The following is a 19,259-nucleotide window of genomic DNA, read 5'->3' as shown; positions in this document are numbered from 1 at the left end:
TCAGACACCTGCAACAATATCCAATGCAGAAATTGTATTTAAAATAAACTATCAAGCCACTGAACAAATGCTGTAAAAATTCTAATAATAAACTCTGTACACTATGAAAAAAACACTGACGATGCTGTTTTGTATTTTCCAGGGACTCTATTTCAAACTCAAAACTTAGCATGTTAAAGAATAAATATGCCAACTTTATATGCATAATGAAACTGCCAATGTAATACATGGTCCAGTTTTAACTGCAAACACTGGGTCCAAGGTATCAAAAACCAAAACAAAACACCACAGGACTCTCTAGTGCATAACTCGGGGTGGAAATAAACACCCACTGATCTGTAGCTCTTTGCCTACCAATCCTACTGACTGAGTTTCCCCTTTGGAGCCCCACAACTGTACTGACAACAAACAAGGAAAAATAAATGTATTTAAACGTATTTATGGATTTTTAATTGTAAGATATTTACTTGATGCCCCGTGAAAAGTGTTGCGTATATAAGTCCAATGTAAGTATGGTTTGTCCCAGTTCCTAACAGCAAGAGCCCCAGCGTATCACCTCTAGTAACAATAGCACAAAACCCTAAAAATGTAAATGCCACTTGATTTTACTCACCTGTGGTTTTCTGAGTTTCTAGTGATTTACCCTTGTACGTATTAAATAAACTGAGTGTTGCATACTTTTTCCCATCCTTTGCTTTTGTGCTCTGGCCTGACTTCTCCGACATTTCGGTGGAAACTCATCGAGTCCGAAACCTCCTGCCACACCCCTTAAAACCAGCCTTTAAGATGCACATAAAAAAGAAAAGTAAGAAAAGTTTTAGAATTAGCTTACTAAATACTCCTCATATGTAAATGTTTGCAGAAATTCTGAGAAATAAAAAGTGAAAAATTCAATCAATCTTCAGTAACTCATACCAATAATAATCCACAAACTACATCTCATCCCATTTCCCTTCAATTTAGTAAGGTGCACACACACGTCAGCCTTAGGGCTGTCTGTCTGGAGGGGCTGGGGCACAGCAGGGCAGAAAGTGGCGAATTCTACCAAGAAGTCACCATGGACAGCGGAGGCGCAGGAGTCAAAGATGGCGCAGGACAGGTACATCCTGCAAAAGGCATTCAAGGTCAAGGAGCAGGCCCTAAGGACATAACGATCATTTCATATTTGTCCACTGCAGGACCAGCATCACATGCAGGATGTGGTTTTATATGCACACCAACTGCCACACACACAACATTTGTGTAATGCCACTTAATTTATCAACAATTTCCGCATTATCTCGTTCCAGTCTAAAAACCAGATGGCACAGTCAGCACTCTGGTTTGACAGACAAGGAAGCCAACGTTGAGAGGTAACTGAGACTGGATCCAAAAATCAAGGCTTTTGGGTCAGTCCACGGCACCAGACCACGTCCCCCTCACACAGCCAGGTGACCTCTCAGTGCTCTGAGCACACATTTACAGTAAGCCACCAGTCCTGGAGACAAACTGTGAAAACCTCATCCGCAGCTAAAACCACCCTGGTAGACAGAGGGGTTGCTATCGTATGCAGAAGAATGTAATCAATTATACCCCGAGGGTGCTGAGAATGACGACAGGGTGAAGAGAGCTGTACTCCCAGAATTTGTCCTTGTTGACAGGTGTTCACCAATAACAAAAGACAGGGGAAGACTATTCAACCACAATGTATGTTCACTAGTCAACGTATTGAGGAAAACAGAACCAAAGGGTCGCTGGTTCGATTCCCAGTCAGGGTGCATGCCTGGGCTGCAGGCAGGGTCCCCAGTGCAGGCCGTGCGAAAGCAATCACACACTGATGTTTCTCTCCCCTTCTTTCTCCCCCCCTCCCTCTCTCAGTAAAGATTAAAAAAAAAAAAAAATCTTAGGGAAAAAAAGAGTGGGTACTTTTAGTGTACAGTCAAAGTTTAATTTAGCCTACTACCTTAGTTTGGTGTTTCACTTCTGAAAGTCTTGAGAGACACCCTGAAACAGTCAACAGGTTGAAACTTCATTCAACATATGCTTGAGAGAAAAGGCAGGGACCAGTTCAAAAATTAAAATTACTTTTAGGAATGCAAAACTACATAAAATAAAATTATGTATTTTTAAGAAAGATTCCTTTTAGGACACAGTGTCGAAAGAGTTCAGCCCATTCAGAATAAGGACCATCGTAAGACTTAGCTTCACTTTGTATAATTACATAAAAACATTTTTAAAAATGTAATTCCTGTTTGGATGCCTAAAGTGAATCAATGAATCAGGGGCCCACAAGCAGGAAGGACAGCAATAACGGAGACGCGACACAACGAAGTGAGCCCCCGGCTCCCGGACTGAGCAGGAGCGCAGTGGGGGCTGAAGACTCCCCGGGCTGGTTCTGAGTTCCTCCTTTTTCCAAGAGAGGCTTGCTTTTCATCTCCAATGGATTCACTTCCACATTTCCAGCTCTATCTGTTGGTTAACAATGTAGCCACAAGAATCTTAAACTGCTTTCCTATCAACAACCCTAGGGACAAAAACATTATTTGTGACTCCTTACTGATTGTGACATTTTCTGCTTCAATATTAGATCTATTATTACACTGTTTCTCATTATTCCTTATCAGGGCCGCTGCTTTCTGCAATTTCAAATCTCACCAAACTGTGTGCCTCCCTTGCACCCCTCTTCCCTTGAGTAAAGAAAAATAAAACTACTCCTGCACGTCTCCTATACTCTTAATACACTAGTTCCCTTCTGATATTTCTGGTGGTGCATGCGCGTGTGTGTGTAAGGTGGGGGGCGGTTCCCCACACCCAGCAATTCTTAGATTCTCTGGCCAACTAGTTGGGTGTCCTACAATTGAACTCAATTCCAACACTATCTACCTGGAGATGGCATCAAATCCCTCAGGTGAACAAGGGATCATCGCTGCCATCGCGGCCACCACTTCAGATGCCATTTAAAAGCCCAGGGTGTTGCCTGGGTCTCTGACTGGCTGGCTATAAACCAGAGGTTTGGTTAGTTTAGCAGAGCGTTGCACAGGATCCAGGGGAACAGTGCATCTACTAGATGACTGGTTTATTACAAAGATGCTCAAGGACACCGCCAGAGGAAGAGGTGTGCGGGAGGAAACCCAGAAGGGTCCGGAGCACGCGAGTCTGTGGTGCTCCACCTCCAGGAGGTCCCCCAACCAACAGAGTTCAGGGATTTTAATAGCACTGCTGGTTAAATCACTGGCCATGGGCTATGAATTTAACCTCCAGTTCCTCTCCCCTCTCTGGAGGAGGATAGGGCCTCTCTGAGGAAAAGGCTAGTGTGGCTCAGCAGGTTGAGTGCCCACCTGGAACCAGAAGGTTGCAGGTTCGATTCCCAGTCAGGGCACACGCCTGGGTTGTGAGCCAGGTCCCCAGTTGGGGGGTGTGTGAGAGGCTACTGATCAGTGTTTCTCTGGCACATGTTTCCCTCCCTCTCTTTCTCCCCCCTTCCCCACGGAAGCAATGGGGGACCATTAGATTCTGAGCAGATAGCTGTGCCTGTCTAGAAGTCTCATCTGGCTACAGGTGGAGAATGCGGACGGGGGCCAAGAGAGGAATGCAGAGACACCGCAGACGGCAACAGCCTAGACACAGATGATGTCGCTGTGGCTGGAAACGGGAAACTGGATACAGGATAGTTGTGAACCTTCCTCACACCTTCACAGCTGCTTGCAAGTGCAGCAAGGCCTCTTCCTTCTGAGAGCTGGCTTGGGAACCGGACCCACACGCAACAGTTTCCGAGGGACGACAGATCTCTCTCGTGTGCTCTCGTGCCTGGATACTAAAGCCTCACCGAAAACAAGGTCCTCTCCAAGCCCGCTGAGCAGTTAGTGTCTTCTCTGCAAGACCTCGGGGCACAGCCATCCTCTATGGCTAGCACAGGAGAACACAGGACCTCCCTCTTGCTTCAGCAACACAGTCATTCAACAACAGCTACAAACAAACTGGGTTGAGAACTAATAAACAGGGCTGGGTTGTGAGAAGATAGACGGGGACCCTGTCTTCATGGACCTTTTAACAAACGATAAATAAGTAAACAAAAACACAGGGATGGAAAACCTCACTGGGTAAAGGGAGAGCAAACAGGGGAAGAAGTTGGATAGGATGGAAAAACCCAGGCTGCACAGACTTATCCAGGAAAACTGTAGGAGACACTCCAGTCCAGGCCTCATGCCAGACCAATTAACTCGGACCTGCTGGGCTGGGCTGGCAGCGGTGTTCTTTGAAAAGCTCCCTGTGGGCGCCTGCAGGACAGACACACCGAGAGAAGCACTGAGAAGGCAAGCCAGCTGTAGTCGGGAGAAGGAGGTGCCATTGTAGACAGGGGCCATGCCTGAGGGGCAGCGGGGAAGTCGGAGAAAGCCAGGGTAGGTAGAAGGCACATTTAGCAGAACCCAGCAGTTAGTCTGGGAAAAGCTGCATTGCCTGAATTTATTCTAAATGCCAGGCAAAAACTAATTTTAAAAAATCTCAACAGCTGAGTTAATGCTTGGCTGCATTCAGCAGACCCACACTTAAATAACAAAATTGTACAATTTACATAAAACAGTAATTCAAAACCCTTGAAACAGTAAGGTCAACAGGAACATTTCTTTTCCACTTGCTAACTTCTGATTTCAAAACAAGGATCGGCACAGTTACAGGAAGGGGACCAAAGAACTCCATCATTCTTCTACCACTTTTAACTTTGAAATGTTCCTTGTTATTTGTATTTGTATGTTGTTAAGAATACTTTTAATGTTACTGTTCTGCTTGCTGTGTACCTAAAAACTGAAGTCATTAAGAGCTGAGAGTAACAGCAAAATCAAAGCCATCTGAATAACACACCCCCTTTCTCTGTTTAAGGGACGAGAAAGCAATCATATTCCTAAATTCAAGATTCCATGACCAACTGAGCAATGCCAGCAACAAACAAAACACCTAGCATTTTTCATGGAAATTAGGTGCACCAAAACATGTTCATATGCATTTTCCAGATTTTGAACAGTTAATCACCATGTAAACAGATATTTTTGTGGCAAAAAAATGTTAAGATAAGAAAAGGAATAAAGGAAAAACCAGTGTTTCTAAAGAAGACTGTTGATTAAGCTGTGATCCCTAAAATTCCTTCAGTGCTAAAAATTATGAGAGCCTAAGGTTACTCATTTATCAATCACAAAAGGATTCAAAAGTATTCGATGCCGAAAATATTTCAAGTCATATTTAAAATCTAGTATATTTGGCAAAAAAAAATTGCAAATTGTCAACTTGGTAAATTCAGCTAAAAGACAGTCATGGTTCCAGCCATGATGGACTTCTAAGCATCCACCCAGGTTGTGCTTTCTCCTTTTCCTCATTTTTCCCGGAGTGAGAGTTTAGTTCCTCTGCTAAATATAGTACAGTGCCCCGCTGATTTAAACACTTAGCATTCAAAAGAAACCGGAACCATTTCCAGATGAGAGCACGGTACACACTGCACAAACATCTTACCGAACAAGTCGAGGAGTAGGTCCACGAAGCAGCACGTCGGCCTCCCGTACAAGCACAAGGAGTCGCAGCTGCTTCGCAAGCCATTTTCTTTGGTCTCTGTGACCCCGCCGCCCTCAGTCCCCTTTCTTCCCGCCCCTCGTCCACGCTCACGCTCACAGGCTGCCGCCATCTCTCCCCCCCTCTCCGCGTGCTTTGCGCTTTGGCCGCCCCACCTCTGGCTCACCGCTTTCAGTAAGGATGATTCCCAAAACCTTCCTGCAAACTCCAGTCTTCAGACATACCTTTTTAACTGTCTATAGAAAACAGCTTAAAACTTCCAACAGAACTACACACTCCAAATGCTGAATCCCACCATTCGCTCACTCGAACATTACCTAGTGCCTACGAGGTTATCAGGTGCTACTAGAAACAGACGGAGAAGAGACACACTGTCCTCATCAGCAGAGTGCAGGTAACACCTGGAAACCTGAGATGGCTGGAAAAGGTCTGCAAAGAACCCAGAGGAAAGACGGCCCGCAGGGCACTGGCCAGCACACAGAAACCCCGCGGGAGCTGGAGGGCAGGGTGCACAGTCCTCTGCAGCCTGGACGGCTGAACACTCCTCGGACGGACATCCAGCCCCTGGTCCAGGCGGGGGAGTGGCGGGGAGGAAGGAAGGACAGCCGTGCTGGTGCAGCGGAGGTGAGACAAGCCAAGCCGGGGGAAGAGGCTGCTGCCAGGGGTCGGTCTGAGGAGCATCTCCGGGAAGTCCAGGGTGGGAGAGAATGCGGAGAGCAGGAGGGGCAGGCAGCTTCGCCAAGGACGAACAGGAGGTCTACAGTGATTACCGAATGCTGGCTGAGTCGAGTTTCCATGGGCTGCTTTATTCACGTAAGCGCAACAGGAGAAAGCGTCCTTACACTTTTCTCGAGTGAGAAAAGTAGAGGCACAGGAGCCTGTGGCTTAAATTTAACCACACACACACTGTGTGACCAACTGCATGTGCATATGTAGAGGAACACACAGAGAATGATGAAACCGATGTGGTGGACTATTAACGCTCGGGAATGCAGATGAGGGAACATGGGACTTTCTGTACTAGCTTCACAACTTTTCTGTAAGATTAAAATTATTCCAAAAGAGAAAGGGTTTTTTTTTGGTTCTGTCACTGGCTGGGTAGTTTGGTTCAAGAGTTGTTCAGATAAGCCAAGGCTGTGAGTTCAATCCCTGGTCAGTGCATGTAAAAGAACCAACCAATGAATGCATAAGTAAGTGGAACAATAAATCTCTCTCTCCCTTAAAAAAAAAAAAACTTTTTTTTTTTTTTGAAAAAGCTCATCCGTTCTCCCAAACATCTTCCTTTCCCCAATTTCACAGAGCCATCTTCCCTGACCTTGAGTAATCTCTGATATTCATTTTTCCCAATTCTAACATAGAGATGAATCCAACTTTCATACATTCTAATTTAGTAATGCCTCTTGAAGCCAATTAAAAAAAATGAAGCTCTAGAGATGGAGTGTAATGTAAAGAGTATCAGTTTGGGAATAAGAGCTCCTAACCCAAGTCACCAAAACTTACCAATAAAGAAACAACCTTAGAGAAGTAAAATAACTCGCCTCAGACTCAGTCAGCCAACAGCGAGGGGCCAAGACTAAATCCAAGCTTGACCTCAAAGCCAATGCCCAAGATAAAAACCTTATGAAAGTCAGAATTCAATTTTCATTATAGAAGAAATAAACACCAAACCTTTAAAATATATAATAATAAATAACTATCAAGAGGTTAAGAGACCCTAGGAGATTCAAGTTTCTATTATCAAAACTTGTGCTACGATAGAGTAAAATACCAAGGATAAAAAATTATACCAACAAAACACAATAATATCTCTAATCTCTATTAACCAAAGTATTTCATCTGTTGTAGAAATGTCATTTTGAAGTATAATTAAGAAATATAAGAATCAGCCCTGGCTGGTGTGGCTCAGTGGATTGAGCGCAGGCTGCAGACCAAAGGGTTGCCAGTTCAATTCCCATTCAGGGCACATGCCTGGGTTGTGGGCCAGGTCCCCAACAAGGGGTGCATGCGAGGCAACCATACAGTGATGCTTCTCTCCCTCTCCTTCTCTCCCCCCTCTAAAATAAACAAACAAAACAAAACAAAAAACCCTAAAAAAGGGGTGAAAAAAGGGGGTACTATGCACTGGATTGTGCCTCCCCCAACCCATAAGTTGAAGTCCTAATTCTCAGAGTGATGGATGGATCTGGGACGGGGTCTCACTGGGGACCATGCTCTTACTAAGTAAGAGGAGACGCCAGCCCTGCAGCGTGACAGAAGGCCACGTCGTGCAAGGCGGAACCTAACTGCTGGCGCCCTGATCTTGGACTTCCAGCCTCTGTGATAATAAATAAATTGATTTATTGCACTTCTAGATCTGTGATAAACTTTTACTAAGTCACCTAGGCTATGGCATTTTCTCATGGCAGACAGAGGTGACAAAAAGGGGGAACAGATGTATTAACTTCAGAAAAAGAGCATTTTGTTTATCACTCAAATTTTAACTACATTTTCCATTAAAACAAAAAGTCCATAAATTTACCACACTTCTCTGAATTGCAGGCCAATCAGGCAGCATTCACAAAATACAAACTTCCTAAAAAATTTACACCTAGATGAACTCTCCCCCACTAGATATTAAAGACATTCATTAAGCAAAGTACTAGTCTCTACACACTCCTCCTTAAATACAACACCAATGAGAATTATAGAATATGTGAAGTTGAAAATCACTTTACCCTTGACAGTAACATGCAGTCAGTGACTTTAAGATTTAGAAAGGTCTTGGAATGCCAGGGAGAGTTAAACTGGCCAGAAGAACAGCTGTACAGCCACAGTTCAGAAACTGCGGTGCAGAACCCAGACCCAGCCTGCTAATACGGAACAGGAGGGCCAGTGACAGGCAGTATCGTCACAGCCGTGCTCAGTGAGACTTGTGCCTTGAGGAGAACATTAATGCACAGATCTGGAATTGTACAAATTCCACTGAATTTTGTGGTGTATTCTCCCCCTCACAATGCTTAAAATATTATGCTCAAATCTGGGCTTCATTAAGACAAATATTAAAAACAAACTAAGCTGGATACAAAGGAAAAACTTTCTAACTGTTCGGTTTATCCATAGGTATAAACAAGTTATCTGAAAACTAATTCCTAGCATTCTCTATTTTCACAATTGCCAAGCAACCCACAGCGCTGTGAAATGAAGCAATCTGTAATTTTGCTGAGGCACAAAGTTTGCATCCCATGCCCCAAGGAACTTCGAGAAGGGCACTTCTAGGAAATAAACTTGGACTTTCCTCCCTACCTCTCTTGCTGTACTCCCTTCCCCAAGGCTTGCTTTCTTCTTTTAGAGATGCAGTAACTCTTGCAAAGAGGTACATAACTTTCTAAAAAACCAACCAACCAACCAACCAACCAAGCAAACAAACAAAAAACACACCCCAAAACAAACCTCTGAAAAGAAAGCCAAATTCTACTGATGATGATGGAAGTAAAGGGAAAACGATAAGGTTTGAATGCCAGCATGATGTTCAAATATTTGGAAGATCGTTAAGTAAGATATGAATGTTAAAGGCTGACTATAGTAACCTTCTGATCACCAGATGCCTTAAAAAAAAGCAAGCTAACTCTGTGTCAGAAATATCTTAAAAGGTAATTCTTACTTTGGGTAAGAGGTTGAACTGGTCAACTTCTAAGGTCACTTCCATTTCTAATTGTTATAATCAATCATTAGTAACTCTGAAGTTACTGACATCAAATATTTTCAAGATCACACTTGAAGCTGTTATAATAAAGCTAAGACCACCACATGTTGAACGCCTTTACAATAAATAGCACTACAGCAAAAGCATTAAACACTGTTCATTCAAAAAACAGCACAAAACAAATCTGTCGGAGTTCTAATTAGAAGGGGAGAAGGGCTCAGGCCCTGAGAGACTGGAACAGGTAATTCAAGGGCTGCCTGTAAAGGCTGGAATTTTCAGCTGCAATTTCTAAGTGCAGAGAATCGGTCAGCACCCCTCCCCACCAAGGGCTGGCTCATCCCTCGACCACTAGTACATGCCCGTCCGGTGGACAGCTACCCATGGGCACCTGCCCATGTCCTTCTTTCTCCCACTTTTTGCTTTCTTGTGTCATGACAGAACTAATGATATTAACTGAACAATTTGTCTTTTCTGGTCAGGAAAGCATGCAATCAATATATGTAGGCTATTCTTGCCTTTTAAATCCTTATTCAATAGTTCTTTCTTCAGCAGGAAGACAGATTTTCTCTGCCTCTAAAATGTCAGAAGACTGGTTCTACAACCGGGTGATATTTCATCTTTTTACATTCTGCCCCAGCTGTGGTGTGGGCTGCAGGCCTATACAAATGAAAACTCCCAGAACTGCACACCAGCAAGTCCAGTGTTTCCTAGTCTAAGCATTCACACAGCAATATAACCAATCTCCACCTCTCCGTCAAAGCCTCATTTCAATCACCTTTTATTCTGCTTTTAAAGTAAAATTCCTCTATTTGTTTCATTTCCCTAACTTTCGAAAGCAGCTCTATACCTCCCATAGTGTGCTTCTTCAATTAAGATCTACAACATTTCAACCGAACATTAAAACCAGTTACTTAAAACACAGGCCAACCTACACTAGCCATACTGCCAATAATCCTAGTGTTAACAGGAACTGAAAACTTATAAAGTGATTTTTTAAAGACAGTATTTTCCTCCTCTCTTTAAAATTTGAGAATGTACACTTAATATATTATTTCCCATTTACTAGAAATATTTAATAAGCTATAATACCCATCTCCAAAACAGCACTGGGTAAACTGGAATTCTGTATTTGCCCAACTATTTACCCAATCTCAGGAAAAAGTTCTAAGCTTTTTATTTCTCAGTGACCACTTCTCCAATCACCAAATTGCTTCTGATGTATTTCTAAACATATCTTTAGTGTGCCTCCTTAAGGAGCCTCGCAGAGCGTCTCTGGCCTCCACAGGGCCTGTCCTCCTGGGAGGTCGCAGGCGCTCCTCTGGATGAGGGGCCGAGGTCTTCTGAGAGGTGGAGGCACAAGCCCGCCCCCAGCCCCAGCCAGGACGCGGGCGATCTGCAGGCAGGGCTGCAGTCTGCTGACCCCTCGGCCCCGCACCTCTGTGCAGCGCACAAACGCACAGCTGCAGACCGCAGCTCCGCACCTTCAGGTTCTTCCCTGGGAACAGGGAGAGAGGAAGCTCCATTATTAACTTCGCCAGACACCCATTCTCCACCAACATACGTGCCCATCCCTTACCGTGCCAACACAAGATTTGTTTGGAGGGGACCTTCCAACTTCTTAGAGAACCTTTTCTCCCTTTACCTTTAACTTCCAATTTTTCACGGTTTCTCTCTTTTTTTTACTTTAAATGTGGTCAAGATTTGCATGATATCAAAAAATATTAAATTCAAAAGATACATGGAAACACATTTAATGTGATCTTTGAAACAATGTTCTGACTGGGGAAAAGGCAGTCTCCTAATTTCACAGATGAATATATTTAAAACCCGAAGAGGCCAAGTCACTGGCCCAGCTGACAGCTGACTAAACTTACATTTTTAAACTCCAAATCCAGAGCTCATTTTGAGTTTCAAAATGCCTAAAAGTTAAGACGTCTCACTACTCAGTCCTCTCTGCTTAACCCTTCATCCTCACGACTCGACCTAAATTCTTTCAGGTCACCAAGGACCTCTCAGCCAAATCCAAATCCACCTCTCGTATACAGCATTCTTCTGAACTTGGCTGCATTGGGCTCTAACACTGCACTTTTCAGACTATTCTCCTCCACCCTTACCTCACTAGGGACTTCCTCCCTCCCTCCCTCATTCTTGCTCTCCTTTTCTCGCCATAGACTGTCTGCAGCACCCTGTTACAACTCCGTCTAAATAAACCCACTCCACTCTGCAGTTCATCATGGAATGCTTGTCCCAGTTATGTAGTAATGCCTCCGATCTCTTTCTCTGCCTGTAATGCTGCCATTTCCTGTTTCATGGATCTAGTCCGTTCTAGGCTCAATCACTCCTGGCCTTCCTCAGTTCCAGCTGCTGCCCGGGCCTGTGCAGCACTCGCTTCGTAGCGGTTCCGTCCCCGAGGGTAGGAGACAGGACTGCTGATGGTATGCTATAATGACTTTAAGGGGTCCACAGAGGAATACTTAAAATTACGTTTATTTTAACACATGTTGGGGGGAAGCTGTAAAACCACATAACCATGTAAGTTTTTCTTTTAATTAAAAGACAGTCAGTTGAATTAAATAAAGATATTAACAGACAGATGACTTGAAGACAAAGCAAAAACCGTGAATGTCTTGTCAGAAATACTGGCCGCTGGGAAACCCATGGAACACAGAAGTTAAGCACTCAGGCTGTGGATCAATGATTAGAATCTCACCTATGAGCTAAGCAATTTTGAACAAATTACTTAAATCTCTTTAAATCCCAGTTTTCTAGTGGTATAGTGGGGATAAAGTAACCCCCTCCTAAACCTGCTCTACAGGCCGAAAGAGATCATCTACAAGATGTTCTTAGCTGGGTGCCTGCCTGGCACTGTGAGTGCTCAGAAATATTAACATTTACAGTTACTCCTGATCTCTGCAGGCCATCACGTCTCCACTCGTAGTCCACTAGGCACTCGATCTGTATTACAGGCAATCTTCCACAGAAGGGGTTTCTGCCCCAAATTTCCCTTACCTGTTTGTACTGTCTTCAGTTTTATCTTCTGGTACAAATTAAAAAAAAATCACACAATAACTGTTATCATTCATTCCTAAGACTGAACATCTTGGCAGAGGGAACCAAAAGCCATTTCCTCAGATTACTGGGCCTTACAAAATTAAAAGAGTCTTTGATGCAGAAGAACCTCACCATGCACGGTACATCCACTACTTGAAAGCTCTGATGCTATCCTGATGGGTAAGTAGAGGAAAAGCCACAGGGTGTTCCTCTGCTCCACTGAGACAGTCATCAGCGGAGCCTCAGCTGATGGGTCTACTCCCATTTCCCAATCTCATTCATTCAATAACCACCAGGTATGTGCCACCCACCATGCAAAGGGATGGGGGACACGGACACAGTCTAGAACAGGAAGAGACCACTTCTGGAATACAAGCGAGTAGAGAGAAAATTACCAGATGAGGTGCTATGTAAAGAATACCCAATAGTGTTTCCATCCCAGCTATGCTCCACAAACGCTGACTGTGCCACCCCCGCCCCATGACGCAGAGCACCAGCAGCACCACAGGGACCAGCAACCTCACTGCTCCTCTGTGTTCACACTCCAAGTATCGGCTAACCATATCAAAGTTTTCGTCTCCCAACCAGGCAAGTGTTGAAACTCAGTGACAGCCCTTGTCTGATCTGACTTGTGAGCAAATACATGTACACGCAAGTCCCAAAACATGACTGGCATTCTGTTAATCTAGAGCAAAATAACTAGAAATGCAACCAGCAGATCGGTATCTATTTAGCCTTTCTGGAGGTTGGTAAAAATATACTATAGAAAATTTACTGAAGGTACCCTCTCCAGAGAACACTCTTATTCACAAAGATGTCCTGACTGACACATCAATGGCATTATTGAGAAATTTAAAATGCTGTGACTCAGTAAACTAATTCTCAAGACCTCTAAGCTACAGTTAACAGACTGAGATAAGCTTTCACTGTGTTACCCTATTTATGAGGTGACAAATCTCAATTTACTGGAAGTTCCCTAGTCATAACTCAGTCATACAATTTTGGGATGTCATTCACTAGAACAACAGGACTCTGTACCAATTTGTGTAACATTTGTATCAATGATCAGTCCTTGTCTTAAACAAATATGGTACAAATATTTGTGCAAATCATTAAACTGACTACAAAAACTGAAGCACTGTTTAGGCGGTTGGAGAAAACCACTGGAGAGGGAAAGAGAGGCGTAATACTCTTCAAAGACATTTCACCAGTAAGGATGGTGAGATCGAGTAGGGGTGGGTGGGGACGGGCTGGAATGAGCCAGGACTTCTGTATTTCAGCTATGTGTAATATGCTGATTACAGAGTTAGACTGTGTAGCAGTAATAAATCTTTAAGAAACAAAATCCAGCATGGAAGCGTGAAAAAGTATCTTTAATTAAAAAAAGAACATAAAATATAGGTCTTAAATTTCCAGAATATATATTCCTTTCTGAGAATACAAGGTCTGTCTGGAAAAAGCCCAGCCAAAATATAATGAGAAGAGTGTGCACAACATCAACATAACCTGGCGGCCCAGGAGAGTGGGCTGGCATGCGTGGACAATGAGGACTTCACTGTACTAGTGAGTGGGGGCGGTAGACACCATTGAGTGAGCAAGTGTACTGTGTAGCCATCACATTCAAAATGACTGAGAAGAGCAATGAACCTGCTTCAAATATTGCGTTAAGCTTGAACATTACTCTGTGGAAACCATCTGGATGATTCAGAAGGCCACAGCTATGGGCAACTGGTGACTGGCAGCTCCATCAAGGCTACAGGTGGGCTCATGTATCTTATCTGCTGCCAAGTTTGTTTGTTTTAATTTTATTTATTTATTCTTTAGAGAGAAGGGAAGGGAAAGACAGAGAGGGAGAGAAACATCAATGTGTGGTTGTCTCTCTTTTGCCCCTTACTGGGGACCAGGCCCACAACCCAGGCATGTGCCTTGACTGGGAGTCGAACCAGCAACCCTTTGGTTTGCAGGCCCATGCACATCGGCCAGGGCCAAATTTGTTTTTTGTGTGGATTTTTTTTTGGTGAAACATCAAATCACCCAGGTGTCTCAGCCCCCTATAGCCCAGATTTGGCACTCTGTGACTTCTGGCTTTTCCCCAAACTAAAATCACCTTTGAAAGGGCAGAGATTTCAGACCATCAATGAGATTCAGGAAAATATGATGGGGCAACTGATGGCGATTGGGAAAGCTGTGTGGGGGCCCAAGGTGCCTACTTTGAAGGGGACTGAGGCGTCATTGTCCTATGTACAATGTTTCTTGTATCTTGTACCTTCTTCAGTAAATGTCTCTTATTTTTCATATTATGCAGATGGATACTTTCCAGGCAGACTCCCCTTACTGCTTGGGAGAGAGTATTTTGCCAATATTCTACCATTCTCCCTCTACTACTTACTTACCTTTTACTATGTACTGAGAACAGTACTAAATCCTCTACCTACATTATCTTTGTTAATCCTACAGCAAGCCTTCTGGGGAGAAGCTATTATTATCATCACCTCCATTTTACAGATGAAGAAATACTGTATCACTAATATAGGCCAAATCACAAAATTTAAAAATTTTATCTGTCATACTGTAGAGTTAGTTTTACTCGACTGGCCTTTAAACAGTGAAGTGTACAAAAATGAGCTCCTCCCCTATCCCCGAAACAGCTATAATCCATTCTTTACACCCTCACATGTAACAGTGTTTCTATACTTAAGTCAAGTGGGAGAAACTAGGTTAATAATGCTGTATTTTAATGTTTCCACAGTTCATAAAATTACACGGAACAGGGAAGCAGTTTGATGGTTTAGACTCAGAGCATTCTCTTGGGTTCAGACAGTCCGGATTTGATTCTGTACAGCACCACCAATTACCGCAAACTGCTCTCATCTCTCAGATTTCACTTCCTCATCTGTAAAATGGGAATGATAATAAACAGCACCTCCCTCAAAGGCTTGCTGTAGATTAAAAAGGGTAACGCGTGTGAAGGGCTGATCGCTGTGTTCGGCACACAGAAAAAGGTCAACCTAACAGTGGAGGGAGAACAGCCACATCTATAAGCTCACCAGACCAAAATATTAAGTAAAAAGTCTGTGTTTTGAAAATCCCTTTGTAAAAAAAGGAGAGACAATTTGACGATCTGCTAAAGATAAAACTCAAATTCGACCTATTCCTAACGGTTTTAGAAGACCAATGCATTTGAGGGGGGTCAGAAAAGATGCTGCAGTGCATCTGAGACACACACCTAAAAATGGCTCCAGTCGGAACAGCATCTTAAATACCGAGAGAGGAGGGTAAGTCTACTTTTAACTAATGCGAGAGGTAGGCTTGGTGGGCGCTTAAGTATCCCTTTTATTTGCAGGAATAAGCTATCGAGCACTTAATCAAGGATCCTGATGCTTCCAGTGCATTCCAAATGAAATCTCACAGCACAGCCGCTTACAGTACAACCTCAAATACCCTAGCGAAGTAAGAATCTATGAGCCTAGGCTGAAAAACAGCCAATGCGGAAATCCGGGTGGCTTCAGAAGCCAGCAAACATCAGGCATGTCGGAAATCTCCCAAAGAAATCTCAAATCAAGTCAAAACAAATATACATCCCTTTACAGGAATTTGACGCATTCCTCTAGGGCCAACGAAGAATTTATCCGTGTTCATTGGCGCCCCTGTCCCTTTCTTCAAGTCCTACCGTGAGCCTTGTCGGTAACATGGACAACACTACTGGTAACTCAAAGTGGGGGAGCCGCGGAGTGGGACTGACCACGCAGGTTAGGGGATGGAGAGGCCTAGGGTGCGAAAGCCTACGCGAACGCTCCGCGGGAGTTGGGGCAGCACGTCCCTAGCGGAAGCAGGGCTGGTCCCGATTCCTCCGTGAGCCTCTCACCGAGTCAGGTCTGTAATCCGGTCTCCCGGACCCCGCTCGCTGCAATTCCCCCCACGCTACACACACACGAAAGGCGCGCAGGAAAGGCCCTGGAGAAGCCCTGGAATGGTCGGGGGGGACGCTGGAGAGAGGCCGCGCGCTCGCCCACCCCACGGGACGGAAACCCCCTTCACCTCCTCCCCGGCCACGCGCGCCGTCCCCAAGCCGGCCCGGGTGGGTGGGAGAGGCCGGCGGGTCCGGAACTCCCGCGGCAGACCACATGGGGCGGGTCTGACTCCGGTTTCCCGCTCACCGAGCAGGAGGCCAAGACTTCCCCAGCCACGGGGAGGGAGGCTGCCGCAGAAAAAGGAAGGGATGCCCGGGCCCCAGGCCCTCCCCACGCGGCTCCCCAGGGTCGGGGTGCTCCCACGCCCGCCCGCCCCGATGGGGCCCGCGGTGATCGCGGCCCCTCCGCCGCGCTGCTTTTCTTACCGGCCAGGGTGTCAAGCCGAGTGTGTGCGCACTTCGAGGGTCTCCGCGACCCCGGACCCAGGGAAGGGGAAAGGGAGGGCTAAGCGCAGGGAGTGGCTGAAAGACCACAGGACTGGCAGAGCCGCAGCTGCGGATGGACAAACCTCCAAAGCACTTTCGCTGCCGCCCGAAACGCTGAGAGCAAGCGAGAAAAAGAAGCAAGATGGCGGCTAGCCAGCCCCTACGTATGACGTTATGCCGCGGCGTACGTAAGGCAATCTCCGCAAGACCGCCCCCCGGCGCAGACACGGCCGGATCACGTGAAGCCTCCGTGGCGACCCAGCCCCGGCGGAAGGCGACGTCGCCACCTGCTGGACGGAGGGAGTTCCCGCAGTCGGAGTTCCGGCGGCGCCGTGAAATCCAGGATTTCTCGGGTAGACCACGATTACAGGTCTTTAAGCCTCACCGAAGGAGAGCGAGCACTCCAGGGCGTGGGGGATAGGTGTGTGATTTGCTTCGCGACAGTCCGGCAGTATGAAGCAAAATTAAACTATGAATAATCTTTCATCTTCATATTTGACAATACTTTGATGTTTTTCAGAAAGGTACACGCGCAACATTCGTAATACCAAAACCTGCCCGTTGATAGAGACGTAAATACGTTATGAAACATCTATGTCCCATAATATTGTAAAGCCATTAAATTCAGAATAATATTAATGAGCAGGAAAATACTCCTACAGTGGAGATGGAGAGAAGTAGACCGAGTATGGCATATATTTTGGAGCGAGAATATACTTTCTGGTGCGAGATGATCGTTTCTCAATGGGTGGTGGGGAAGTAAAGTGTCGATGACAACGTGTAGATTTATGGCTTGAACAACCGCGGTGGATGACCGACGTTTATGGAGACTATGGAGATGGAAGAGGAAAGGAAAACAAAACATTTTGGTTGGTAGAGCAATACAAATTAAATACTCAAAAATGGGGGAAGTTCTTTAACGTGTTAAATTCGAGGTGTTTGTGCAATGTCCCACTGTAGATTAAGTAGGCCGCTGCCACGTCTCGAGCTCAGAGGGGAGATCGGTATTGGAGATTTCGGCTCCACAGACACGTGTTTAAAAATAGTGGGACGTGATAAGGTCACTCAGAGACAGAGTGGGGGGAAGAAGGGTAAAGGGGCCCAGACCTAAACATTTAGAGGTTGGGTGGAGGCGGAGCGCGCTTAGCAACGGGCACAGAAGGGAAGCCTAGAACCGGACAACCCAAAGAGGATGATGTCACAAAAGCCAGGAGAGGAGAGTTTTACAGGGGCCTGTGAGCAATCAGCTAAGTGAAACGCTGCTGAGAGGTCTGGCTAAAAAGGAGGAGCCAGGGGTGTCTACTGTACTTGGCAATGGGGAGGGAGGTAGGTCACTGGTATCCTTTTTCAAGAAGTTTTGGTGGAGCAATGAGGTCAAAAAGCCAAATGCTTGTGAGCAAAATAGATGTTGAGAAAATGGAGACTAGATAAACAAGTTTTTCCAGGGCCTGAATTCAGCCGGGACTGAGAAACAAGGTCGTGGCTGGAAGGAATGTAGAGTCAAGAGAGGCAGTTTAAAGTATTGGGGACAGTAGATCATGTTTGGATGGTGATGGGAATAATTCAGAAGAACGAGGTGGGCAGCAATTAGGTAGCAGGGGGTGGAAGCTGAGGGAGGCAAGTCCTCGGGAAGGTGTGTGTGTGTGTGGGTGTGGCCAGAGTGCAGGCCCAGCATCTGCCTTTGAAGGAGAAGGAGGTACACCTCTAGGGACTGTTGATTATTTGATGGTGGGGACCTAAGGCACGTCCCACTGATGGCTTCTATTATTTCAGTGCAGTGAGGGACAAGGTAGCCTGCTTTTCAGGCTCAGTGTGTAGGGGTCTGAGGAGAGGAGGATCCCAAAGTGAGCAGGTAAATCTGGTGTGAGGAGCCCTGCTGGGACGGCATGCTCTGCAGAGAGCACTTTGCACGTTTGCGATTATGGGTGTGAACTGTGCCGTCCCGATGACTTACATGATTTCTCCTGCAGTGGGCAGCTCTTTGGCGCAGCAGCAGAGAAGACAGTCGGTTTGATTCCCCGGGGCTGGGTTTTTTTCAGGCGAGTGTAATCTGGAGAGGTGAAGGCCTCTGTAGGTGAGCGACTGTAATATTGAGTTTGGACATCTGGTGTGTGTGTGGTGGATGGTAACTGTGTCTACTTTATGAATGATCTATGGTGTGTGTTAAATCTGAGGATTTCCTGCCACTCCTCAGAGAGCAGTCTTACTTCCCTTATTTCCATTATCTTGGGGGCAATTGCTACATATTGGTACAGCATCCAAAGTCAAATAATATTCTTTTAAAATTTACTTTGTTATGGCTTATTTGCACCTCTCCGAGTAACTCCTTCAGTGTAAATAAATTTGCCATAACAAAACATTTTCATGGCAGATTAATTTCCAGTTCTGCTTTGTAAACAGTAATTTTAGGGTAATATCATCAACTTGTCACTTGGGGATATAAACTCAGGCAGACAAGTTTCTTTTTGAAAACAAAGGGATTACCCAAACAGTATAACCTATTTCCTTTGTGATTGCCCAGCCTTGTTAAGCTAATGAATGGTTTTATTGAATTTCTACCTCTCTCACTGGGATTGATTCTATAAACTTGTA

At 45.1% G+C, this 19,259-nt stretch overlaps 1 protein-coding gene across 17 annotated transcripts in view; it reads right to left on the bottom strand.

Moving 5' to 3' along the window:
- PRRC2C (proline rich coiled-coil 2C) overlaps positions 1–16,816 on the bottom strand; it is a 75,850-nt gene extending 59,034 nt beyond the window's left edge. For 16 of the 17 annotated variants that reach the window (XM_045838688.1, XM_045838699.1, XM_045838691.1 and 13 more), the window contains exons 1-2: positions 16,608–16,816; positions 614–779 (exon numbers count right to left, since the gene is read on the bottom strand). In XM_045838688.1, the coding sequence (XP_045694644.1) occupies positions 614–725 (112 nt within the window). In that variant the 5' untranslated portion in view covers positions 726–779; positions 16,608–16,816. The remainder of the gene's footprint in view (positions 1–613; positions 780–16,607) is intronic. The other variant, XM_045838697.1, reaches the window with a different exon arrangement.
- Between the last annotated feature and the right edge of the window lie 2,443 nt (positions 16,817–19,259).

The sequence above is a fragment of the Phyllostomus hastatus genome, unplaced genomic scaffold, assembly GCF_019186645.2.
Source record: "Phyllostomus hastatus isolate PE091 unplaced genomic scaffold, TTU_PhHast_1.1 phas_contig_283, whole genome shotgun sequence".
Lineage (NCBI taxonomy): Eukaryota > Metazoa > Chordata > Mammalia > Chiroptera > Phyllostomidae > Phyllostomus > Phyllostomus hastatus.
The sequence above is the reverse complement of the archived record's forward strand: the minus strand, read 5'-3'. Positions and strand labels throughout refer to the sequence as shown.